We start from the raw sequence: 20,922 nt of genomic DNA on the forward strand, positions 1-20,922 counted from the left end.
TGTTCTGTGGAGACTCATTCACTGAGCTGGAAACTAATGCGAAATAAGATGGCCAAAGTAGAGGCAAATAATACATCAATACAATGCTAAATATTTAGTGTTAAGCCACTACATTCATATGGGTGTGTGTGTGTGTGTGTGTGTGTGTGTGTGTGTGTGTGTGTGTGTGTATGTGTGTGCACATGTTTCTGTGTGTGCTTAATTCAGCTGAGTTTTATAGCTTAGAAATATTATTTATATATGTGTGTATCTTAGCATGTGAACCAATGCATGTCACAACAGGTACATAGAAGTCAGAGGAGAACTTTATGTGTAGACTCTGACCTTCTACTGTGGGTTTGGGGACTCAAACTCTAGTCATCAAGCTTCTGTGGTAAGTACTTTTACCCACTCAGCCAGATTGGCAGTCCTCATTTTTGTTTAGTTAATTCAACTGAACCTGGTAAGAGCTTATGAAGAAAGCTTCTGGAAAATTTCCCTGTGCAATTTGTTGAAAGTAAGGTTCAGTTACACAGCTTGGTTTAGAGGGCTGGGGGAGTGCTATACTCTCTCTATGTGAGTAGTGTTTCATGGCAGGAAAAAAAGCTTTTGAATATGTTTTATACATTTAAAAGTTTAATTTGCTCTGCAGTTTTTTCCTTTGAATGAATCTAAATTTTTGGTTATCAACCTGCCATTTGATTTAACTGTGGCACTCAACAGTTGTAGAGATGAAATACACTCTTGGTTCATTGAATAACCAATTTTGTCTTTCAATTGAGTTTAAAAGTGTAGAAAGAATGCAAAAGAAACTGTTTAATATAAGAGTAATAAGAAATATTCAATTACTTTACCTCTTGAAATAACTGTCTCTAGCCCTGTCCCATTAATGAAAGCTCGTGTAATAGTTTGCGTTTTGATATCTGTCCAGTACAAACGTTCTTCAGAGGCATCGAAATCTATTACAGCAACATCATCAATATCTGGGACAGTGAAGGCTGTGATGAAGTTCACATATGGATTGTCAATGTCCACCCCTCGGATCTCAGAACGTCTTGCATAAAGAAGAAACTTTTTCATTTCTAGAAAAAGAATTTAAACTGATCATTTTCTTATATCGTTGCCACATGTAAGACAGTCTAGAAATTCTAAAAGAGCAACTTTAAGTGACTTAAATCTTAACACCAAAATGAAAAATCTGAAGAAAAGAAATGTATAGATCATCTATCATAAATGTACCCACAACAAACAAGTTAAAAATATTTAAGTAATATTACTTAGTTTCTCATGTCAAGAAAATCTTAGTACCTAATTTTATCTGGGCATACCAAAGCATTGCTAACTAAAGCCAGGTCTCAAATTCTAGGCAGATCTCTCAGTTCAGGGCCTTCCATGGCTACATAGTGAAAATCTGTCTCAAAAACCACCACAAACAGAAAACAAACAAAACCAGAACTTGCTGGTACATGTTTTCAGTAACCATATTTTATATTGATAAACAATTTAAGAAATACTGTCTCTTATTAAATAGTTTTAAAGCACAAATGATTGAGGACCCTGGAAGTGGGGAGGCATGGCAGGGTAGGGGTGGGAGAGACATTCTCTTGGAATGGGGAGAGGGTGGGGGAGGAATGAATGGAATGAGGAACTGAGGAACTAAGAGAAAGAGAGAAAGAGAGAGAGAGAGAGAGAGAGAGAGAGAGAGAGAGAGAGAGAGAGAGAGAGAGAGAGGGAGAGAGAGAGAGAGAGAGAGAGAGCTCTCAGCAAAGTACTGATGTGGAAAATATTTTAAGATACTATAAGCATCAACCCTGACCAAGCCAGACAGTATCTCACAGTAACTGTCTCTATTGCTGAAAGATGGAAACATGGAATATGTACTTTCTCCATTGCAAAAATATTATTTTATTAAAAATGGAAACCAAAGATAAAAAACAATATATTTTACTAAAATAGTCACTGAACAAAATAAAGTTATGCAGTACTTCTCTAAAAGCCAACTTATATTAAAATTGGGGCACTGGTAATATTAAAATTGGGGCACTGGTAATCTCCAGTTTTTATTGTAAATTTGTTGTCCTGTAATCGGGAACCATTCAGGTATTCCTGTACTGTTTGTGAAATAGGAGTTATAGTTATTCTAGATTTTTTTCATGTTATTGGTTGCTATTTTGGGAAAGTTACTTATCTGTCATTAGTATCTATGGCAATCTTTCTTGTACAATAACTGTCTTCACATGGTGGGAGTCAGGCTATCCGACAAAGCAACTGGACTCTCTACAGAGATCTTTAAAATCACTCACCTGATATATTCCCTACATTCTCCACCAGGTAATAGGCGCTTTGTAATTTTCCTATGGGGCTAAACCTGTTGTGGGAAATATTAAGGGGAAGTGGGCACAGTAAATGACATACCTACTCAAGTCTGTAACATCTGAACCCATGCCACAGATATAAATCGTTACATAACTTCATTATGGCAAAAGGTGGGTCACTCCCCTCCAATCTACCTGAGCTGATGAAAGTCATTCCAATGTCCGAGGCATGGCCCTCTGGTTTGCTAGAACTTGAAGCTCCCCATTCCTAATGCTTGTACTCTCTACTACCTCTTGTCTTAACAAGTATTGCTTAATGGCCTTCCTTGTCCCTCTGTAAATTGTTAACTGATGTAAACTAGGATCTGGATCAGAGAAGTCTGATCTGTCCCTGCATAGAATAAAAGCTGCCAGTGCTAGCTTCACAGCTTAATCCCTGATAAGTGATTCTATTCTGCCCTGTTAATAAAATACGTATTTGAATTAATACAAGTTATTTAGTTTAAATATTTTTGTTTGTTTTTTTAAAATAAACATTTCCAAGCTATTTAGTTTGTGTGTGTGTGTGTGTGTGTGTGTGTGTGTGTGTGTTTCCATTTTCCCTTCAGGTTGACAATCCCCTGCTAAATGAAGAGGTTCAATTTGGTGAGTAACTCCTGCTATATAGGTTACCTAAGTCATCACTTCCTGGGCATTTATACTCCCTCATCTGTTTTCCAGAGATAAATTTCCCTAATTCATCATATAAAATGTAGCAGAAAAAATGAATAGGTAGTAAACAGCAAATATACCACATTTTAAAGGATTGTCACTTGCCCCAGAAATAGCTGAGTCCTTATAGCTAACAGGTTCTTAGAGGCATTTAAAAATCTCTTCCCTCTGAGTAAAATGTGAATGCTGCAGAATCTGAAAAAAAAAAATCCATTTCGATTTGGCTAGGAAACTTACCATAGCAGGTTTTCTTGTCAGAGGAAAGCCTCATTAGGTGCGGGCAGGCACAGGCTGCGCTCCTATTATAATTGATGAGACACAGGTGAGAGCAGGGGCCCCTGCCTTCATTGGCTGCACATGGATTGGGAGCTGCCAAGGACACAGTGAAATACAGCAACAGTGAGAAAGGAGAATGTCGGGGATCCCCTGAGCTTGATCCACGTAATGATCCAAAGTTATAGTTTCCTCATTGAGCCTACAGAATCATTATGAGAATGGCAGGCAGGTGCAGAGTCCTTTCATCTCCGAAAACCTTCCAGCCTTTCAGTTCATGGCTAAGAGTTTTTTCTTCATTTTCCTTGTTATTACAGATGCAAAGTCAGTTTAACGATTAGGGAGAGAAATTATCAGGAATCATTGCTGTAGGAACCCGAGACAAACTCAAGTAGATCTTGTCATAGATGCTGGGAGTTCTCTGGTTGTCTCCGTGTTCCTAACCTGCCTCACATACTGTGTTCTGATGGGAGTCCACCACTCTAGCTACTGGGCCTGGGAACTGCTCTCAGAGACATCATCCCTACCATTACACCACCTCTCAGTAGCAATGAAAAGAAGCTAGCACTGGATTACTTCCTTAGTATTCTCCATTGTGATTTGAGATGAAATTTCCATTTCATACTTATTGTGTGTGTGTGTGTGTGTGTGTGTGTGTGTGTGTGTGTGTGTGTGTTGGCATACCATGAATATGGAAATCAGAGAACAATTTGTGGAAAATGGTGTTCTCATTTTACCATGTCACACCTGTGGATCAAATTCAGATTATCAGTCTCAGCAAGAGAATGTATCTGCTTGGCCATCTCCTCTGCACCAAAGATTTTTTTATTTCAATTTAATGATGACTATTATCTTTGGTCCTGTTGTAATAGAGCTTGACTGTTTATTTAATGCGGATATTTATTTTTTATTATTATTTATTGATTGATTTTGAATAGAATAAAGGCTTTAGATCTTGGTGACTAAATTGAAGGTGGGAAGAGCTGTGACTCCTTACCTCCCTGGTCTCTACCCTTCAACTAATGAGTGGTACCTTTCTATCTGCTGGACTTATTGCTCTGGGTAGACAAGGGTAAATGTCATACCACTGAACTGAGTGTTATAGCGTATTGAGAAGGGGAAATACACAGAGGTCTCTTTGACCTTCTCTGCACAACTCTTTCCTGGGGCAGGTCATAAAACCTAGGGGAGATTTTTTTTTTGAAAGTTCCCTACAGCCAATATTATGACTGTCCTGTGAGAGGTGTCTTTCAAATCACTAGAGGCATGTTTTTCTTGGTACAAGGATGTGAGTAAATGAGATTCAGAATGCCCTCACCTATTACTCTGCCCACAGGTTTTTATTATATTTATCAACCTGTGCCCTTCGTCAAACGGAAGCAAAAATGTATAGGTTTGTAGCATCTACTTCTACAGAGACTTTTTGCTTTCAAATAAGTCTATATTATTTTATTGTTGTTGATATGCTGGTTTCAACTGTGAACCAGAAGAACCAAAATTTGATTTTTCTATTCTCCAGTAGATAACATTAGTGCTATAAGATCTTAAAACATGAGGAATCATAATCAATAGAGAAAATTATATAATCAATATATAAGAAATTAGCTGTATATTCAATACATATTTGGCAGTTTATCATACATCCCACATGAAGATCATGACATTTTTCTATACAATATATATGTTTCTTAACGAGAAATAAGAATTTCTGAGACAAATCATCTGCTAACAAAATCTAACAACTAAAGAATATGATAAACAACCACAGACGCTGTGAAACCGGAGACTCTTCCTGGGAAGCTGCTCTACCAACCAGGGTCTAGCCATGTAACTTACATTGATCAGAATTCCAAAGAGATTAAGAGAAGCATGCCAAAGATGCAGCAGATGGAAGCAGACTAGCGCTGCAGAAGGGAAAACCCTAAAGAAAGAGGCCATGTGAGTGTTCGAACCACCTAGAGAGAGGGTGTCCCTGATAGCAAGAAGAAAGAGAAAACTCAAAATCCTCCACACTTGCAAAAGAAAGGAAAAAAGAAAGGAAGGAAGGAAGGAAGGTAGGAAGGAAGGAAGGAAGGAAGGAAGGAAGGAAGAAAGAAAAAGAAAGAAGAGAAAGAAGGAAGGAAAGAAAGAGGAAAAATAAATAGAAAAATAATGAACAAATGAGAAGTGAAGAAAAGAAAGATAATAAATTTTTAAAATATATTGAAAAGAAAATGGCCCCTCTTAGGGCAATTAAATGCAGATTCTTTAACAGTCCCATGCTAGGTACTTGATTTTACTCTATTTTTTTTAATTTTTAGTCCAGAATAGATTTCACTCTTCTCAGCACGCTACAATTATAAACACCCTTAAAAAATAAAACATATTAAAATTCTATGAACATAGAATAAGAACTCACACTGATTTTATAGCCCAGTGTCTATATTAATGGTAAGGCTATGATGTATAATTCACGATATTTTCTGCTTCACAGCTTGGAAAATCCACAAAGAAAGTTTGCCTTTCATTTTAATCTCATTTCTCTTTGAAACAGTACTAAGTCTTTTAAAAGTCTTTCCCCCTTAGTAAATATCTAGCACAGAAATTCTATTCTAGTGAATCAAGTGAAGAATGTGGTTCACATCCCTCCTTTTGTAACATAAGGTGAGGATTAGCAGATGGTGACCCAGAAATAAGTCCAACCTACGGAAGGTCTTTGTAAAGTCTGATGGATTTATAGAGGATCACATTAGTTACATATTCACCATGGCTACTTTGGTAGTGCACAAAGAGGTCATTGACTTTTAGCTGGAGCTTCTTGTCTCACAAAGCTTTCAAATATCTCTCACTTAGAAATGTTTCCTTAACCTTGGATCAAAAATAATTAACTCTTTTCTGTCAAATACTGTTAGAAAATCTATTACTAATACAGTGGTTGTGACACCCCACCCACACCCAGAATACTTTGTATCCAAGAGATAGAAAAGGCTGACAACTGCACCACAGCAACAAGCACCACAGTTCCCCTTTCTAAATCCCATGTCAGAAAAAGAACCTTAGAGATAACTGTGGCATCTCCCCTCATTCACACAGTTCACTGACTAAGCTTATGGCTGTTCGAGACATAGAGCAGCTGGGGACTGAGGCTGAAAGGAAACATTTGCACCAGCCAACATTCTGTTCAGTCTTTAACGCTTGGGCAGGAATTACTGAGACTGGGATCACGCTTGGTGCAGATGTGCTCGGTTTCCCGCACTTTGGAGTTACTTTAGGAATCTCTTAACTTCTCAACCCCACTTGAAGGGTTTACCCGTGGTGTCCCCACTGTGCCCTCACACAGTCTAAGTAAGATACTTCCTTTGGGACTCTTCCAATTGGGCCACCAATTCCTCCTTTCCATCCTTCTGCTCTTTATTATAAAATATTATGCTACATTTTGTTATAAAATAACATCAATCTTCCAAACAATACAACATTTGAGCATTGAAGTGTTTTTTTTTGTTTGTTTTTGTTTTGTGGGGTTTTTGTTTGTTTGTTTTTCTGCTTCGTGTAATTATTTGTTGCCAGTCCTTAGACTTTCCTAACTTGTGCTAATTTCTGTTTGTTTTCTGTGTTTTGTGGGAGAGGATAAATTTGGTTTGTTTGTTTTGTTTGTTGGTTTGTTTTTTTTTTTTTTTTTTCAGAGAGAGTCTTACCATGTAGATCTGGCTGTCTTGAAACTCATTATATAGACAAGATAGGCCTGGAATCCATAGAGATTTGCTTGCCTCTTCCTTTCTCTTTCACTGGAGACTGACTCACCATGTGGAGTGTGCTCAACAGTCTGTGAATTTATGTGTCCATTTTCACTTAGTTATTGTAGTAGGAATTGAATCTAAGAAATTGTGGTTCCCCAAAATCCATCGAATTTGTTATTGTACTTGAGATTGAGCTTAGAGACCTGTGTGTGTTAAACACTCCTATTTATTATAGCCAGATAAATTCTAGAAGGTGGCAGGTAAAGAAAAGATGAGGTGGACAAAGTTCAAACAAAAATTATTACCAACCAGACACTGATGAACTGGGCTAAGGACTGGGCTAATTTCCTTTCTGAGCTCCCTGTGATACAATGATCGAAGCTAAGCTTTTTGATTATTCACATATTCTTTTTCTTAAAACTTTATGGCATTTATGATTATATTAACATTCAGCATCTATGGATCCACTACTCACCCACAAGTGTCGGTGATACATGATTAGATATGACAGCTATCTAAAGACTTGGAAAGTGAATTAAATCTCCTTAAGCACATAAAGACCACAGGTGCAGAGATTGGGGAGAAATCTTCAATGGTGCATAAGTACAGAAGATGAGAGAAGTAAGTGTTATTCACACAGTCAACAAATACCACAGTGCATGGAGAAAGAAACAGTATTCTTAGATTCATATTTCATGAAAGCTGTATTAAATTATCATCTATTTCTCCTTAGCAAAAATGGAAACTTGAAAGCCATCCTATTGTCTTTATCTAGAAAATCTGAACAAAACATGATTAATTTATTAATAGGTTGTTACAGCCTTGCCATTTATTTAAGGTGAATTTTACAAAACTAAAATTATTTTAATAACTATTTTGACAGGAAAATATATTAATTACTATTTTGTGGCATTTTAAAGAAAAGTGCCCTGTTTAACTGTACTAAGGCATATATAATATGTATCAGTAGAGTTTTTACTGTTTTGCGTTGTTTCATTGGCTTGCGAAATTCAGGTATATTTCTGAGAATCTTATGTTTTATTAATACCATTCGTATATTATCCTAAGCCAAAATCCGTACAGGAGAAAGGAGACATTGCTTTTCTGTTGATTAGTTATTCTAAAAATAAACCTATTAATTTGTAAATGGTAGATGTATAAGAATATATTTTATTTATATTATCAAGAGAATTTTTCTATAGAAAAAATTTCCTGACACAACATTTAATATTACAGAGACTTTTTGACAAACAGCCCATATACCTTTTTGTAAAACACAGTGGATTAATGACATAAAAATGAGAGATAAAACTGTGCTCCCCAAACACCCAAGCATGATGGCTCACTTCTGTAATCTCAGCATCTAAAAAGCCATTGAGAGGTCCGGGCAGTACCCACTGCAGAATAAGTTGCCCTCTCAAAAATCGAAGCAAAAACTCAAAACATAAAAAGACTAACTTCCAAAATTAAAACCAAAATAAAAACTTATTTATAAGACTATACTTGTTTGGAAATATTGTGAAAAATTTCTAAATATTATTTTTGAATATTTGTTTAATAATGGCAGTTTTAGTTTTAAATATAAATTGACCCCAGTTTATGAAGAGTAATCTTTGAAAAAGGTAAAACATAAAAACAAAACAAAAAACAAACTCAAATCAGGAAACAAATTTAGCTTTTGATTCCAAAATATAAGGCATGATCATAATACCCACCCTTTCCAAATATTCCAGTTTATTCAGGTTCACATCATCTCCTACACTAATCTGTCAGAAAATTCATGACAGCATTGCTATAGGGAAAATGCTTGTAAACCTGTTTAATGAAATGGATTTTCATCTATGAGGAAACTGCTCCTTATAGTCCCCATTAGTTTATTTCAGTATTTTCTTGTTTTTCTCTAAGGGCAATGCCATTGTACCTCTGCCAATTCATGATCAAACAATCAGTATCTACCCTGAAAATAAATTTCAAGAGATAATGAAGCCCGTGATGGCACAACCTGCTCAGGTAACAGAATTATATTTTGAAGAAAAGGGTTTGGAAATTGGGGGATGTTGAACAAATAATGAGATATAGTACTCTGAGTTGGGATTTTGTAAACCCCACCCCTTAATTACCCAGCAGTAGCCAGGTATGCTCCTCCCCAGTGACCTGACACTATAAAAGGAGCTGCTTGCCCCCTCCTCTCTCTCTTGCTCTTGCACTATTGCAGCCTTGCTCTCCCACCCCTACCCCTCCTGTTCCCTTCCCTTCCCCCATCTTCCTCCATGTGCTCATAGCTGGCCTCTACTCCTCTTCTCTCTCTCTCTCTCTCTCTCTCTCTCTCTCTCTCTCTCTCTCTCTCTCTCTCTCTCTCTCTCTGCCTGTACCCTCTACCACCCTCTTAACTCTCCCATGACCTGAATAAAATCTATTCTCTACTATACCATTGTGTGGCTGGTCCCTCAGCGGGAAGGGATTCCCGACATGGGCCGGACAGAGGAATCTCCCTTGCCTCCCACTCTCTTCATCCTTCCCCTAACATTGGTTCGGAAACCTGGGACATCATCTTTTCACAACATTGGTGCCCTGTAACGTTTCCTTTCAGTGACTTTTTTTTTTCATTGGTGCCCCGTCATCTTTTTCTTACACTGTGATTCTCATAAGTTATTGTAAGGAAGGATTCCAAACAGAGCAATAAGGAAACTTATCATTGATCTATCATCTTTCTATAATCCATGTATCTGTAAATGTCTGTATTTGGATCTGTATATTACAAACAGGTCAACTATTATCATCATTCTCTATATAGGCATCCAAACCCAGTAAACCTGCTGTGAACTTAATTTATTTGCTGGTGACATATCTGAAGAAAACAAATCTTTAAGCCACTGTACCATCCTACCTTTCACTCTTGAGCCGGACACATTTTTCGTTACCTTGTGTGCCAGCTTTGTTTTTATCCAAGTCTATGTTTGCCTTCCCCTCAATTTCTGAAATATTCATTAGCAATCTCATCCAGTGTCTTAATTTCAGCTTAGAATCAATTCATTGAAAGCTTTAATTTCAGGACCAATTCTTTTTAACTATGTTTTTTCCAATTTGTTCACTAAACTATATTTATTAAAACTATGAAATGCAGGCTGATCCTAAGTTGCAAAAGCAATCTCATGCACATTTTTACATGAGCCATTTCCTGCTTTACATTGCTAACTCATTGTTATAAATTTATGTATTAACTTGACTATTTATGAAGTGCCTAGATACAAGAATATTTTGGGCATGTTTCTGTAAAAACTAAGATTAAAATCAGTATATTGAGTAAGCATTGTGAAAACATTGGCATTTGAAAGATTATACTGAATTTAAAAAGTCTCCTTCAACAATAAAGGAGAACCCAACAAATCCATAAGGACCAGAGGAGCAGAAAGAAATGGAGTCAGGTCAAATTCATTTCTCATTTGTGTATTGGCTCAGTCATCCTCCCCTGCTACCCATCAATGGTGGTCCAAGCTCTTGGACATGAGAACCACAGGATTAGAATTAGAATTTGGGCCATTGTCACTTTATTGTTTTTGGTCATTAAGTTTTGAATCCTATCTGAGTCACACCTTTAGCCTTCCTTGAGACATCTTAGCCTCCACAATCACATATATCAGTTAAAAAGAAGTATGTCAGCCTCCCTTCTTATATATATATATGTGTGTGTGTGTGTGTGCATATAAATACATATATATATACAAATATAAGTTTGTTATATAAATTAAATATACAATATGTAATTATTCAAGTACATACTTACATATAAACATTCTTCTGTTTTTTGTATTAGCTCATGTTTAATATATTTTATTAAATGCTAAAATGTTTACTAGATCTTCTGATGTGCACATTATCATCTATAACTGACAAATGAAAAGTTGCACAAAGAGTTTTAATAATGTTCAATATTACATGCATAGAATATTAATGTACACTTAAGATATTCACTATCGCTCTACCATGTCTAGTACCTTTGGTGGTGGTGTTTGTGGTAAAAAAAAATAATAATTGTTGTATGTACTTCATACAGGCCTCAAGCTCATGCTCCGCCTGTCTCAGCTTTTAACTGCCAAGATTCCAGGTGAGAACCAGCATGCCAAGCAAAGCTTTGGTTTATTTCTTCCCCCTCTCTCATAACTGTAAAGTTTCATTGAGTAAATTGAAACTCAGATAGGTTTTCAGCATGACTAAGCTTATAGACCTGAAAATTTGCAGAAGTAAGGAGTCCTGCCTTTTAATGGAACTGGTGTCAGTGCTTGTATGAATTTCCTACTGGAAAATACTAGGAAGCTCAAGGTATTTGCAATCTTTCTTTTTCTTTTAATATGAACATATGTCTATCATTGTTCTAACAGTGTGTTTTGTCATATTTTAAAATTTAACATCTGATTGTGACCTTCCTAAGACTGTTCACCAGAAATGAGAAGTTCCTGTTTGTTAGTGTGATATGCTGGGCCTCTGTCACCATGTCAGTGTGAATTCCCTCCTTGACAGTAGTAAAATAATTGCCATGTCCTGTATCTTCTTCCTCAGATGGTGACGTGTTTCATTGAACAGGGAGAACAGTGCCGATAGTGAATCCTGGGTAATCTGTGGTCCTCACTAGTGGAGTCAGGGGTCAGGAAAACACATTCTGATCACTCAAAATGAACTTAATTTCATTTAGGTAATAGCAAATCGACATCCACTAGGTGTAAATAAAAACTCTATTTCCTTGAGTCCTGAGAGACTACTTTTAAATTAGACTGAAAAAATATTCTCCATTGTATATAATTAAGAGAAGTCCCATGTAAACCATTTTCACTTAATTAAACTTTCTTAAAACACTTTTCTAAAACCAACCAAATCACTACTCACAATATCATTTTCTCCCATTCAGTGAATTTAAAAAAGCTTATATTGATGTTTGGAAATCTGCTTCTTTTTGCATAGATCCACTTTAAGGGAGGAAATTGATGCATAACATAGACAAAGTCATTTTAATCTTCATTTATTTAATAGCCCTAAATATACAAAACCTAAAGAGACAAAATCTACAAAATATATTATATATGGAGAAAACAGTACAGCTGTATAATATTTTCATAGCTATTTGAATCATATAAGTTTTATCATGTCGATACATTTCCTGCATACTCTGGTCTGATCTTTATATTGAAGAAAGTACTTAGAGATGACTTCTTTATTATACCAATGATATTTCCCTGGTCAGAATCAGGATTTCTCACTTATTCAGGAATATTTAAATTTAGTATATAACTAAATACTTGTGAGGTGAAAAACAACTAGGCCAGTATATGCCAAAAAACCCTTTAAGTGGAAAATGATTAGGCTCTGAACTTCCTCTAGTGTAGTAGTGGTGTGCAGACTATGCCTAGTGAGAAGGCAGCCCAGCATGGCTGGGAAGCAGCAGCCATTGTGTGCTAAAACTGACCCAAGAAAGACAGATAACAGGAGAACTGAGGCTGAGAAATGAGAAGTGACTGGAAAGAATTAATGTCCGTCAGACTGCTATGGGAGGGCACAGAAAAAGTACACACAAACACATCTGGTAGAAGAAATATTTCTCAGGTAGAACGAAGGCTAAGTTCTGGAAACTGAGAGAAGCCACAGGATTTTTTTAGCTACAGAAGCATCCAGTGTTAGTCAGCATCAGGACAGTGGAATGTGAATTCAGAATTATGCTTAACATGTGAGCCAAAGTCCAGAGAGGGAGAACCACCCATGAAGGAGAGAGGAAGACAGGTCTGTGTAAATGAGGTAGCATCATCTCGCCCATCTTATGTAAAATACTTACAATAATAACAAAGGGATCATGGTACTAAACTGAAAACCCCTCAGATTACAGGCCAAATAATGGGGAAGAAGTGTAACAGGTTAAGCTGATGATGCTGCTATGAGAGAAGACATTGGCATTAAAAAAAAAAGAAGAAAGAAAGAAAGAAAGAAAGAAAGAAAGAAAGAAAGAAAGAAAGAAAGAAAGAAAAAAAGAATGTGGGGCAGGATTTAAAATACTTGCAAGAACTGAGCAGAGGAAACTAAAGAATCATTACTGAACCAACAGGTGGGCAACCTGGCGAGAGAGAGACACTGCTCACAGCAACTTCTCTATCCTGCAGCTGCCTGTAAACTTCCAATGTGGTAACTGCTGAATACATATTGATTCTGGGTTCTTGGTGTATTCTTTCTCATTCTGGTATCGGTTCAAAATGTCCAATAGGTTTACAACTATCCTTTAAGTAGTTCTTTTTTTCAATCACATTGGTGAGTACGCACATGTACACATTAGTATGAGTGCCCAGGGAATGCAGAACAAACACAGGATCTTCTGAATCTGGAGTTATAGGGCGCTGAAAACTGGAGCTGGGGCCTCTGCAACAGTACCACATGTTCTTACCTGCTAAACTGTTTCCCTTAGCAAGCTTCACACGCTTTCTTGTCATGTCATGTGATTCAAAATATCTAGACAGTATAAAATTTGATTTCTAAGATTACATTATTCTGAAGGAAGAAATTTAATAATTACTGTGAAAATAGCTCAAGATCTTTAACTGAAACCTAGCACAACCTGAGACATGAACTAATCAACTTACACAAATTTTTGCAGTCTGTACTTTCACTGTTTAGGAAGAAATATTTCCACATGGTTCCCTAATCACCTACCTTGGGGCTGTCTACTGGGATGGTAAATCTGAAGGTCAAATGGCTGTGCGCTGGTCTTCTGAATCACACTGACATTCTGCCCTGTCCACTTGTTGGCTTTGGCCAGTGTGTTGGTTCTCCAGTCAGTCCAGTACACCTCGCTCCCAAACAAAGACACAGCAAAAGGATGTGACAGGTACTCGTGTCCTCGAATAATTTCTATCATGTCTGTCCCATCGTAGAAGGCTGAATAAATAGCATCTGACCTAGAAACAGGTTGTTACATCAATGGTTTATCAAAGCCACTGAAAGACATGCTATAGTTATGATACAGTTAGACAAATGAAAAGGATGTATTTCTTTGGACTTATATCTAAATTTTCCAAAGCAAATCAAAACCAAACCACACAAAATACTGATCTCAGTACACTATGCCCATGTATTAGGATCCTTGATAATATAGTTTTAAGACTGGAGCAATTCACTGAAAACACTGGAAAATATTTTTTAACCTGGCATCTGTCCAAACTATTCTTCTTTCAAAGTGGTCCACGGTAAGTCCATTAGGCCATGCCCCAGTTTTCATATCTTTGTAGATGGTTTTTCTCCCAGCACCACTCATTGAGGCAGATTCAATGCGAGGGAAATTGGCATCCCAGTCTGTCCAGAAAAGAATTCTGAAGAAAAAGAATAATACCATTGTCATACTTTGTATTTCCAGGCTTCATCTGCCTCCAACGTGGGGGAAATCTCTAAGTAAAATTTGCAAGAGAAGTGGCTGTGTTATCTAACCCAGTGGCTTCAAGTCCATAGGAACAGACAGACTATCTAAGTTCATGTATTTGGAATTACAACTTGTGGAATCTTCTGAAGCAAAAACTTATGATGAGCAGTAGTATTTGGTGAGCGTCCTTCTTACAGAATGCTCTAGGGTGGCTAAGAATAAGACAGTGTCAGGCTAAGAAAAAGGTAAGAGCTCAAAAGTATAATCATAGAAGAACAGAAAAAAAGTGGAATTAGGCAGCTGAGCAGGTGTCACAGCATCAGAGAACCGTTGGGGATTTTATTCTTAGGGTTAATCATGAGCAAATCCCGAGGACATTGTGAACAAGGGTTCCTGAAAAGAATCTGTGTCTACAGAGGAACTGACAGACAGACAGACCTGCTGTGAGTGAGAAAATAGTAATATTTCAGGTCCAAAGCTAATGGCCATATCTTGGGCTAGTTTTATAACCAATAAGAACAGCCATCCCTTGCCAAATGTGTGTCAGAACCAATACTCTGTATCTAACAGACAAAAGCCTTGGGAATATCTTAACAGACCCCTTCTCCAGTTTCCAGTTATTCAAACTAAGAATATCATCATAAATTATCTGGCAACATGCAGAAAAGCTTCCTCCATATTTTTGTTCCTGTATCTCTGATGAATCTACCAATGAATTTTAGACTTGTCATGAGAAATGCTTTTTTTTTTCTAACTGTACTAAACTAAATTGCTTTAACACTGCAAAATGGAGTGGGGGTTATGGCATTCAAAATAGCTCTAGAATAAACTATTGCTTGATCAATGTAAGATGAGTTCTTTTTTTGTGGATATGTGTCTCAGAAGTTAAAAATAATGTTTTTTTTTCCTGTTTTGTTTTATGACAGCATCATTTTTATTTAAACAACTTTATTTTAAAAAACAGAGCTAAATGTACAGTTTTTTGAAAGCATTTTTGCATGAAACTATATGAACATATTTTTGTTAGTATTTGATTTTTTAAGGTTTGATAGTATGCATTGAAACCTTACTAGTTACAATGAGCATAAAGTACATGTAAAACAAAACATCGCATGGAAATAGTCGGTTTTCTTGGTGTGTAAAGATTAAACATAATGATTTTTAAGTACCAAGAATTGCCACCATGCTACAAAATAATGTTCTTTTAGAATCATTAACAGCTTTTAAGTATCTTCATGCATATGGTAATGGGATAATTTCCAAGAAAAACGTTCAAATTGTTGTTTGTCCATGGAAATATTTGACATTATTGAAAGGGGAAATATAAGCAGTATCATCCTTCGGGTATGGCTTTGATGGATACTGAAGCTGAGTAACAGGTACTGTTGAGCTTATTGTGAAAGTAAGTTTATGTTTGTTATTTACTAAGATTAAATAAGTAAAGAGTTAACACATACTCAGGAAATGTACAAAATATTCAACACTTATCCCATAGCATTAACAATAATTTTTTAACAACTTTATTTTACAAAACAAAGATAAATGTACAGATTTTAAGCATTGTTTGCATAAAATTATACAATACATTTTTGTCAGTACTTTTTTTCAGATTTTAAAATAATTTTTACATAAAACTTTATGAATATTTTTTTTCATTCACAAATAGATTTTATTATTCAAATTGTTTGATATTCCTGTATTTTGGAGTGACAATATGTCTAAAATTTGAAAGGAGACAATATTCTAAAGAAGGAATGGGTCTACTAATCTCAAACACCACTGAGAAAACTCAGATGGGAAAATCATGTAGTGTGTAGGGCTACACCTCATTTCTTAGATGGCTGGGGAATTTTTTTCAGTGTGAGTTCTTTCATGCTTGTTGAGACTACTGCTATATGCAAAGGCTTTACCACACTGATTACATTCATAGGGTTTCTCTCCAGTATGAGTTCTTTCATGGATTTGAAGATATCTTTTACGTGCAAAGGCTTTATCACATTGATTACACTTATAGGGTTTCTCTCCAGTATGAATTCTTTCATGGATTTGAAGACTACTGTGACATGTAAAGGCTTTACCACACTGATTACATTTATAGGGTTTCTCTCCAGTATGAGTTTTTTCATGAATTTGAAGATAACTATTACATGAAAAGGCTTTACCACATTGATTACATTTATGGGGTTTCTCTCCAGTATGTGTTCTTTCATGCTTTTGAAGATTACTGTTACATGCAAACGCTTTACCACACTGATTACATTTATAGGGTTTCTCCCCAGTATGAATTCTTTCAGGCATTTGAAGATAACTATTACATGCAAAGGCTTTACCACATTGATTACATTTATAGGGTTTCTCTCCAGTATGAATTCTTTCATGTATTTAAAAATAACTGGGACATGCAAAGGCTTTACCCCATTGATGATAGTCATGATTTGTGTCTCCAGTATTAGTTTTAACTACTTGATTACAGTTCTGATGTGTAATGAGTTTATCTTCTTGATTATGTTCACAGCATTTCATTTCCAAATGAGTACTTTTGTGTAATTGTAAAGAGAATTTACCACTTTGGTTCCATTCATAGAGGTTCTCTTCATTATAGGGTGTCTTCTGTATTTGAAGATACCTGTGATGGGTCAAGCTTTTACTGCTTAGCTCACATTTATCACTTCCTTTTCCCATATGAGTATGGTCATGACTCTGAAGAGAACTGGAAGAACTCAGAGTTTTACCACAGTGACTGCATTCATAACATTTTCCTATAGTGTGAGTCACACTACAAGTGCAAAGTGAACCAGGACAGACAGAAGACTTTACACTTTCCTTGTACTCATAGGGCTTCTTTCCAATGACAACATTTTGATAGATTCCCACTGAAGCTGGAAAACCAAGTACTTGTAAACTTGTATCATATTCACCTCCTCTTTTCACAAAGGGGATGACTACATATCTTCTAATTGTTCTAGGAAAGAGATCTGTACACTGCTTCTTTCCATATCCAGAGGGACAGTTGATATACCTTCCATGACTTTGAGAACTTTGACAATGATCTTCAATATTGCATTCTTCCCACTTGTAGCCTATACAAGTAAGGTTCCAGTAGGTTTCCAGCATCACGTCTTTGTAGAGACTCTTCTGAGAAGGATCCAGCAAAGCCCACTTTTCCCGAGAGAAGTTCACATGCACATCCTCATAGGTCACTGCATCCTTTAATCCCAGCCTCAGGTGGCAGAGGCAGGTAAATCTCTATGATTTCCAGGCCAACCTGGTCTACAGAGTGATCTTCAGGACAGCAAAGGTATATAAAATGACCCATGGCGTGGGTCCCGAGCTCGCCCAGCTCTCCTCACAGCTCGCGGAACCAGGTCACAGAGCGGGACACGGAACCACAAGCCATGAATATATTTTTTAGTCAGTACTTGATTTTTTTAAAGGTTTGATAGTATGCATTGAAGACTTAATAGTTACAATGAGCATAAAGTACATGTAAAACAAAATGTAACATAAAAATAGTCAAAGTTTTCTTGTTGTATAGAGATTTTTTTGTTTTGTTTTGTTTTGTTTTCTTTATTCCTTGGACTTCATACAGTCTGTGAGTTGTTTCTGGGGCAGTGCGAGCCTCTGAGGTTAGCATCCCATTATCAGTGACTGCATATTATGTCTGTTCTTTTGTGACTGGGTTATCTTAAAATGATGTTTTAATATTATTTCATTTTAATAATATTTTAAAATAATATTAAAATGTTTTGAATGCAAATACTAATTATGTAGAACAATGTTACATGAAAATGTAAAATATCGACATTTTAGAAATTTATTGTATTAAATAGAACATGAAAAAAAAGCTTCATTTCTGTGAGGCTGGTTCCCTCTTCAGTTAAGTAGTCAGAGAGTAGAATGTTGCAGTCTTGGTTATCCATAGCTTACCTCCAGCGATCTTCAGCCTAAACCTGGCTGAGTGGGTTCAAAAATGAGGAGACCTAAAGTCTCATGCGATAATTAGCTTTATTCAGTGTACCAGACAATTTGTACTATGATGGTTAAGAAGAGTCACCTGAGAAAGGTGTCCAACCACAAGGACAAGCCATGGGGGCACATGAATGATGACAGCAGAAATAATGTCCTACTCTATACACTTGGGGGGAGAAATAAAACATCGTTCCAAGAACAATTATGTTTATTAAAGAAACTGAGGTCAGAAGAGTCTTGTCTACTTAGAGTTTTCTCACAAGCACTCAGAATTCTCACAGGACTCCATGCTTGAACTATGTCTCAACACTAAGCATCGTTTGCCCTTCCTTATATTGATTCTACATGCCCAACAGATTAACAAAAATACTTTCAAAATGTTTTAACTAAACAAAACCCTAGTTTTCTATCACTTAACATTAAGAGTGTTGTCAGATAATGTCTGTCTTAAAGCACAGTTCTTGTTTTGATTAACATGCTTAAATGATGTGTCCCCAAATATATATGAATGCTGTCATTAGCTTTCTTTGGAGTTACAATGAGAAGTTTGGGAATAAACATGCATATTTGGCTCCAAAATAAAAATATCTTATTTTCTTCAATGTGAAAGCAGTCTTTTGTTAGTCTGCTTTTGTATTGTTTTCTGTTGTTATTTGTATGTTTTTTTGTTTGAGGTTTTGAAGGACATATATTTGGGTTCTTTTTGAAAAGCACTACAAGTTCTCTAATATGCTTCAAGAGAGCAAAGGATAGAATAGAACATTGTGGCATTCTAACATCAGTGACCTGTGCCTACTGTGTGTGTGTGTGTGTGTGTGTGTGTGTGTGTATGTGTTTTATTCTGTAGCAAGTACTGTTACTAAATTTTCATCCATTTTAGTGGGAAAAATCTAGTTCCTTTCTATAGAAGAATATGTTCTGAAAATAGTTGCCTTTAAAGTGTTATTAACCTTGCCACAACACAGTTAACACAACTGACATTCATGGTTGATTTCATGGATCATTGTTTCATAAAATTCCTCGCACTCTTTTGTGAGTTTTGAAAGGTGATGTTACAATACCATTTTTTTGGGTTCCTTTTAAATGACAAAAAAATGTGTTAGTCTTTCAATGATTGCATTAGTTTCTCAAGTACAGGAAAGATCTTACTTTATATAATACAGAGATGTTCAGCTACAATTGCTTTTTAAAGAGGAACTATGGGTTACATTTTCATAGTTTCTTCATTCATGGATTAGTATGCTTTCAGATTAAGCTGGGAAATAGAACAGGAACAACATATATTATTATAGCCTAATCTGTCAGGTCAAGTTTAAAAGGGTAAAAGAAAAAGATCTTTGCAAAAAGGAGGTTATCTTTGTCGTTTAAAGCTAACACTGAATAGAGATTACAGTAATTTACAGCATCCCTGGAGTTCATTTAGTACAATTGCCTCACTAATGCTCACAATGACTGCTTCCATTTTGGTCAATGCTGTTTTTAGACTAGAGATCAGTTACTGGGACATGTGAAAAGTAAAGGAAAAGCATGGAGAAAGAAGCACACTGTTCTGTGAGACCCCAGCATGAGAGTGGTGTGGGCATGGGCATTGGAAGACTTTACACATTCAACTGTCGGTCCTTCATAGTAAGATGTTGCATAGGTTCATATTCTCCCTCAGGGTACCTGAGCAATAAGTTCAACTTCAAATGGAAAGAAAGAACTGGCCCTGCTGTAAGAGCCACATGGCCATCTGTGAATAGCTTGTCTCTTATGAAAATGCACATTAGGATTGTGAGGGGAAGACAGATATGTTTTATAATATACAATGAAGGTCCGTACTTGTGAAAGCAGTAGTATTATTTATCATCTGTAAAATGTGTCACAAAAACTTCATGTGTGACATGTTTCATAAAACATGTTTCATAGGGCTGATTTTATGAATTATTTATGTTTTCTATGATACACAGAGCGATGTGGATAACAGCAAACCTTTCTTTTCATTTGTTATAGAAAACAAATTTTATAGCACTCCTCATGAAGTTTGATTTCTTGTGTGTTTGGGTCCCCTAAGGTGGTATATAAACAAAGTCAGCATACAGGTATATATTTACTTAACAAGCATTGGGCAACTTTGTATACTCTAAGATCTGTAATGAACTTATACTTTGAAGTAAATTTTCTTGCCATGAGCAAGATTTTGGTGTGATAAAAAATATAAATCTATGTTTTCAAGTCACATTTCTCAACAAGTTCAGGGAAATTATCCTAAAATAAAGTTTTTTTTTAAAGCTTAAATTGTTTTAGAGCTCATATTAATAAGGTCATATTTCTACATACTTCATGAAAGTCTTGAAAAATAGATAGTAATGTCTCTTTTCTATAACTACAAAATAATAGATTAAGTTTAAGTAAATTTATTTTACATTGTTAGGTTTTCCAGTTAGTTTGAATTTGCCACATGCTTGTGTATATGTACATGAGTGAATATATTCTTTTGTACACACTGTATATTTGAGTATATGATTATGCTGTATATGCTTTGTGTACTAGTGTATATTTATGTGTTGTATATTATGTTTGTGCTGTA

The 20,922-nt window shown here is 36.0% G+C and overlaps 1 protein-coding gene across 1 annotated transcript in view; it reads right to left on the reverse strand.

Moving 5' to 3' along the window:
• Positions 1 to 20,922, reverse strand: part of LRP1B (LDL receptor related protein 1B) — a gene marked incomplete at both ends in the record, with an annotated part of 1,929,155 nt that overhangs the window by 622,198 nt on the left and 1,286,035 nt on the right. Inside the window, 4 exons of the mRNA XM_080928219.1 lie at positions 834 to 1,061; positions 3,243 to 3,374; positions 13,682 to 13,926; positions 14,173 to 14,337. Of these exons, the coding sequence (XP_080784345.1) occupies positions 834 to 1,061; positions 3,243 to 3,374; positions 13,682 to 13,926; positions 14,173 to 14,337 (770 nt within the window). The remainder of the gene's footprint in view (positions 1 to 833; positions 1,062 to 3,242; positions 3,375 to 13,681; positions 13,927 to 14,172; positions 14,338 to 20,922) is intronic.

The sequence above is a fragment of the Micromys minutus genome (genome assembly GCF_963924665.1).
Source record: "Micromys minutus genome assembly, chromosome: 13".
NCBI lineage: Eukaryota > Metazoa > Chordata > Mammalia > Rodentia > Muridae > Micromys > Micromys minutus.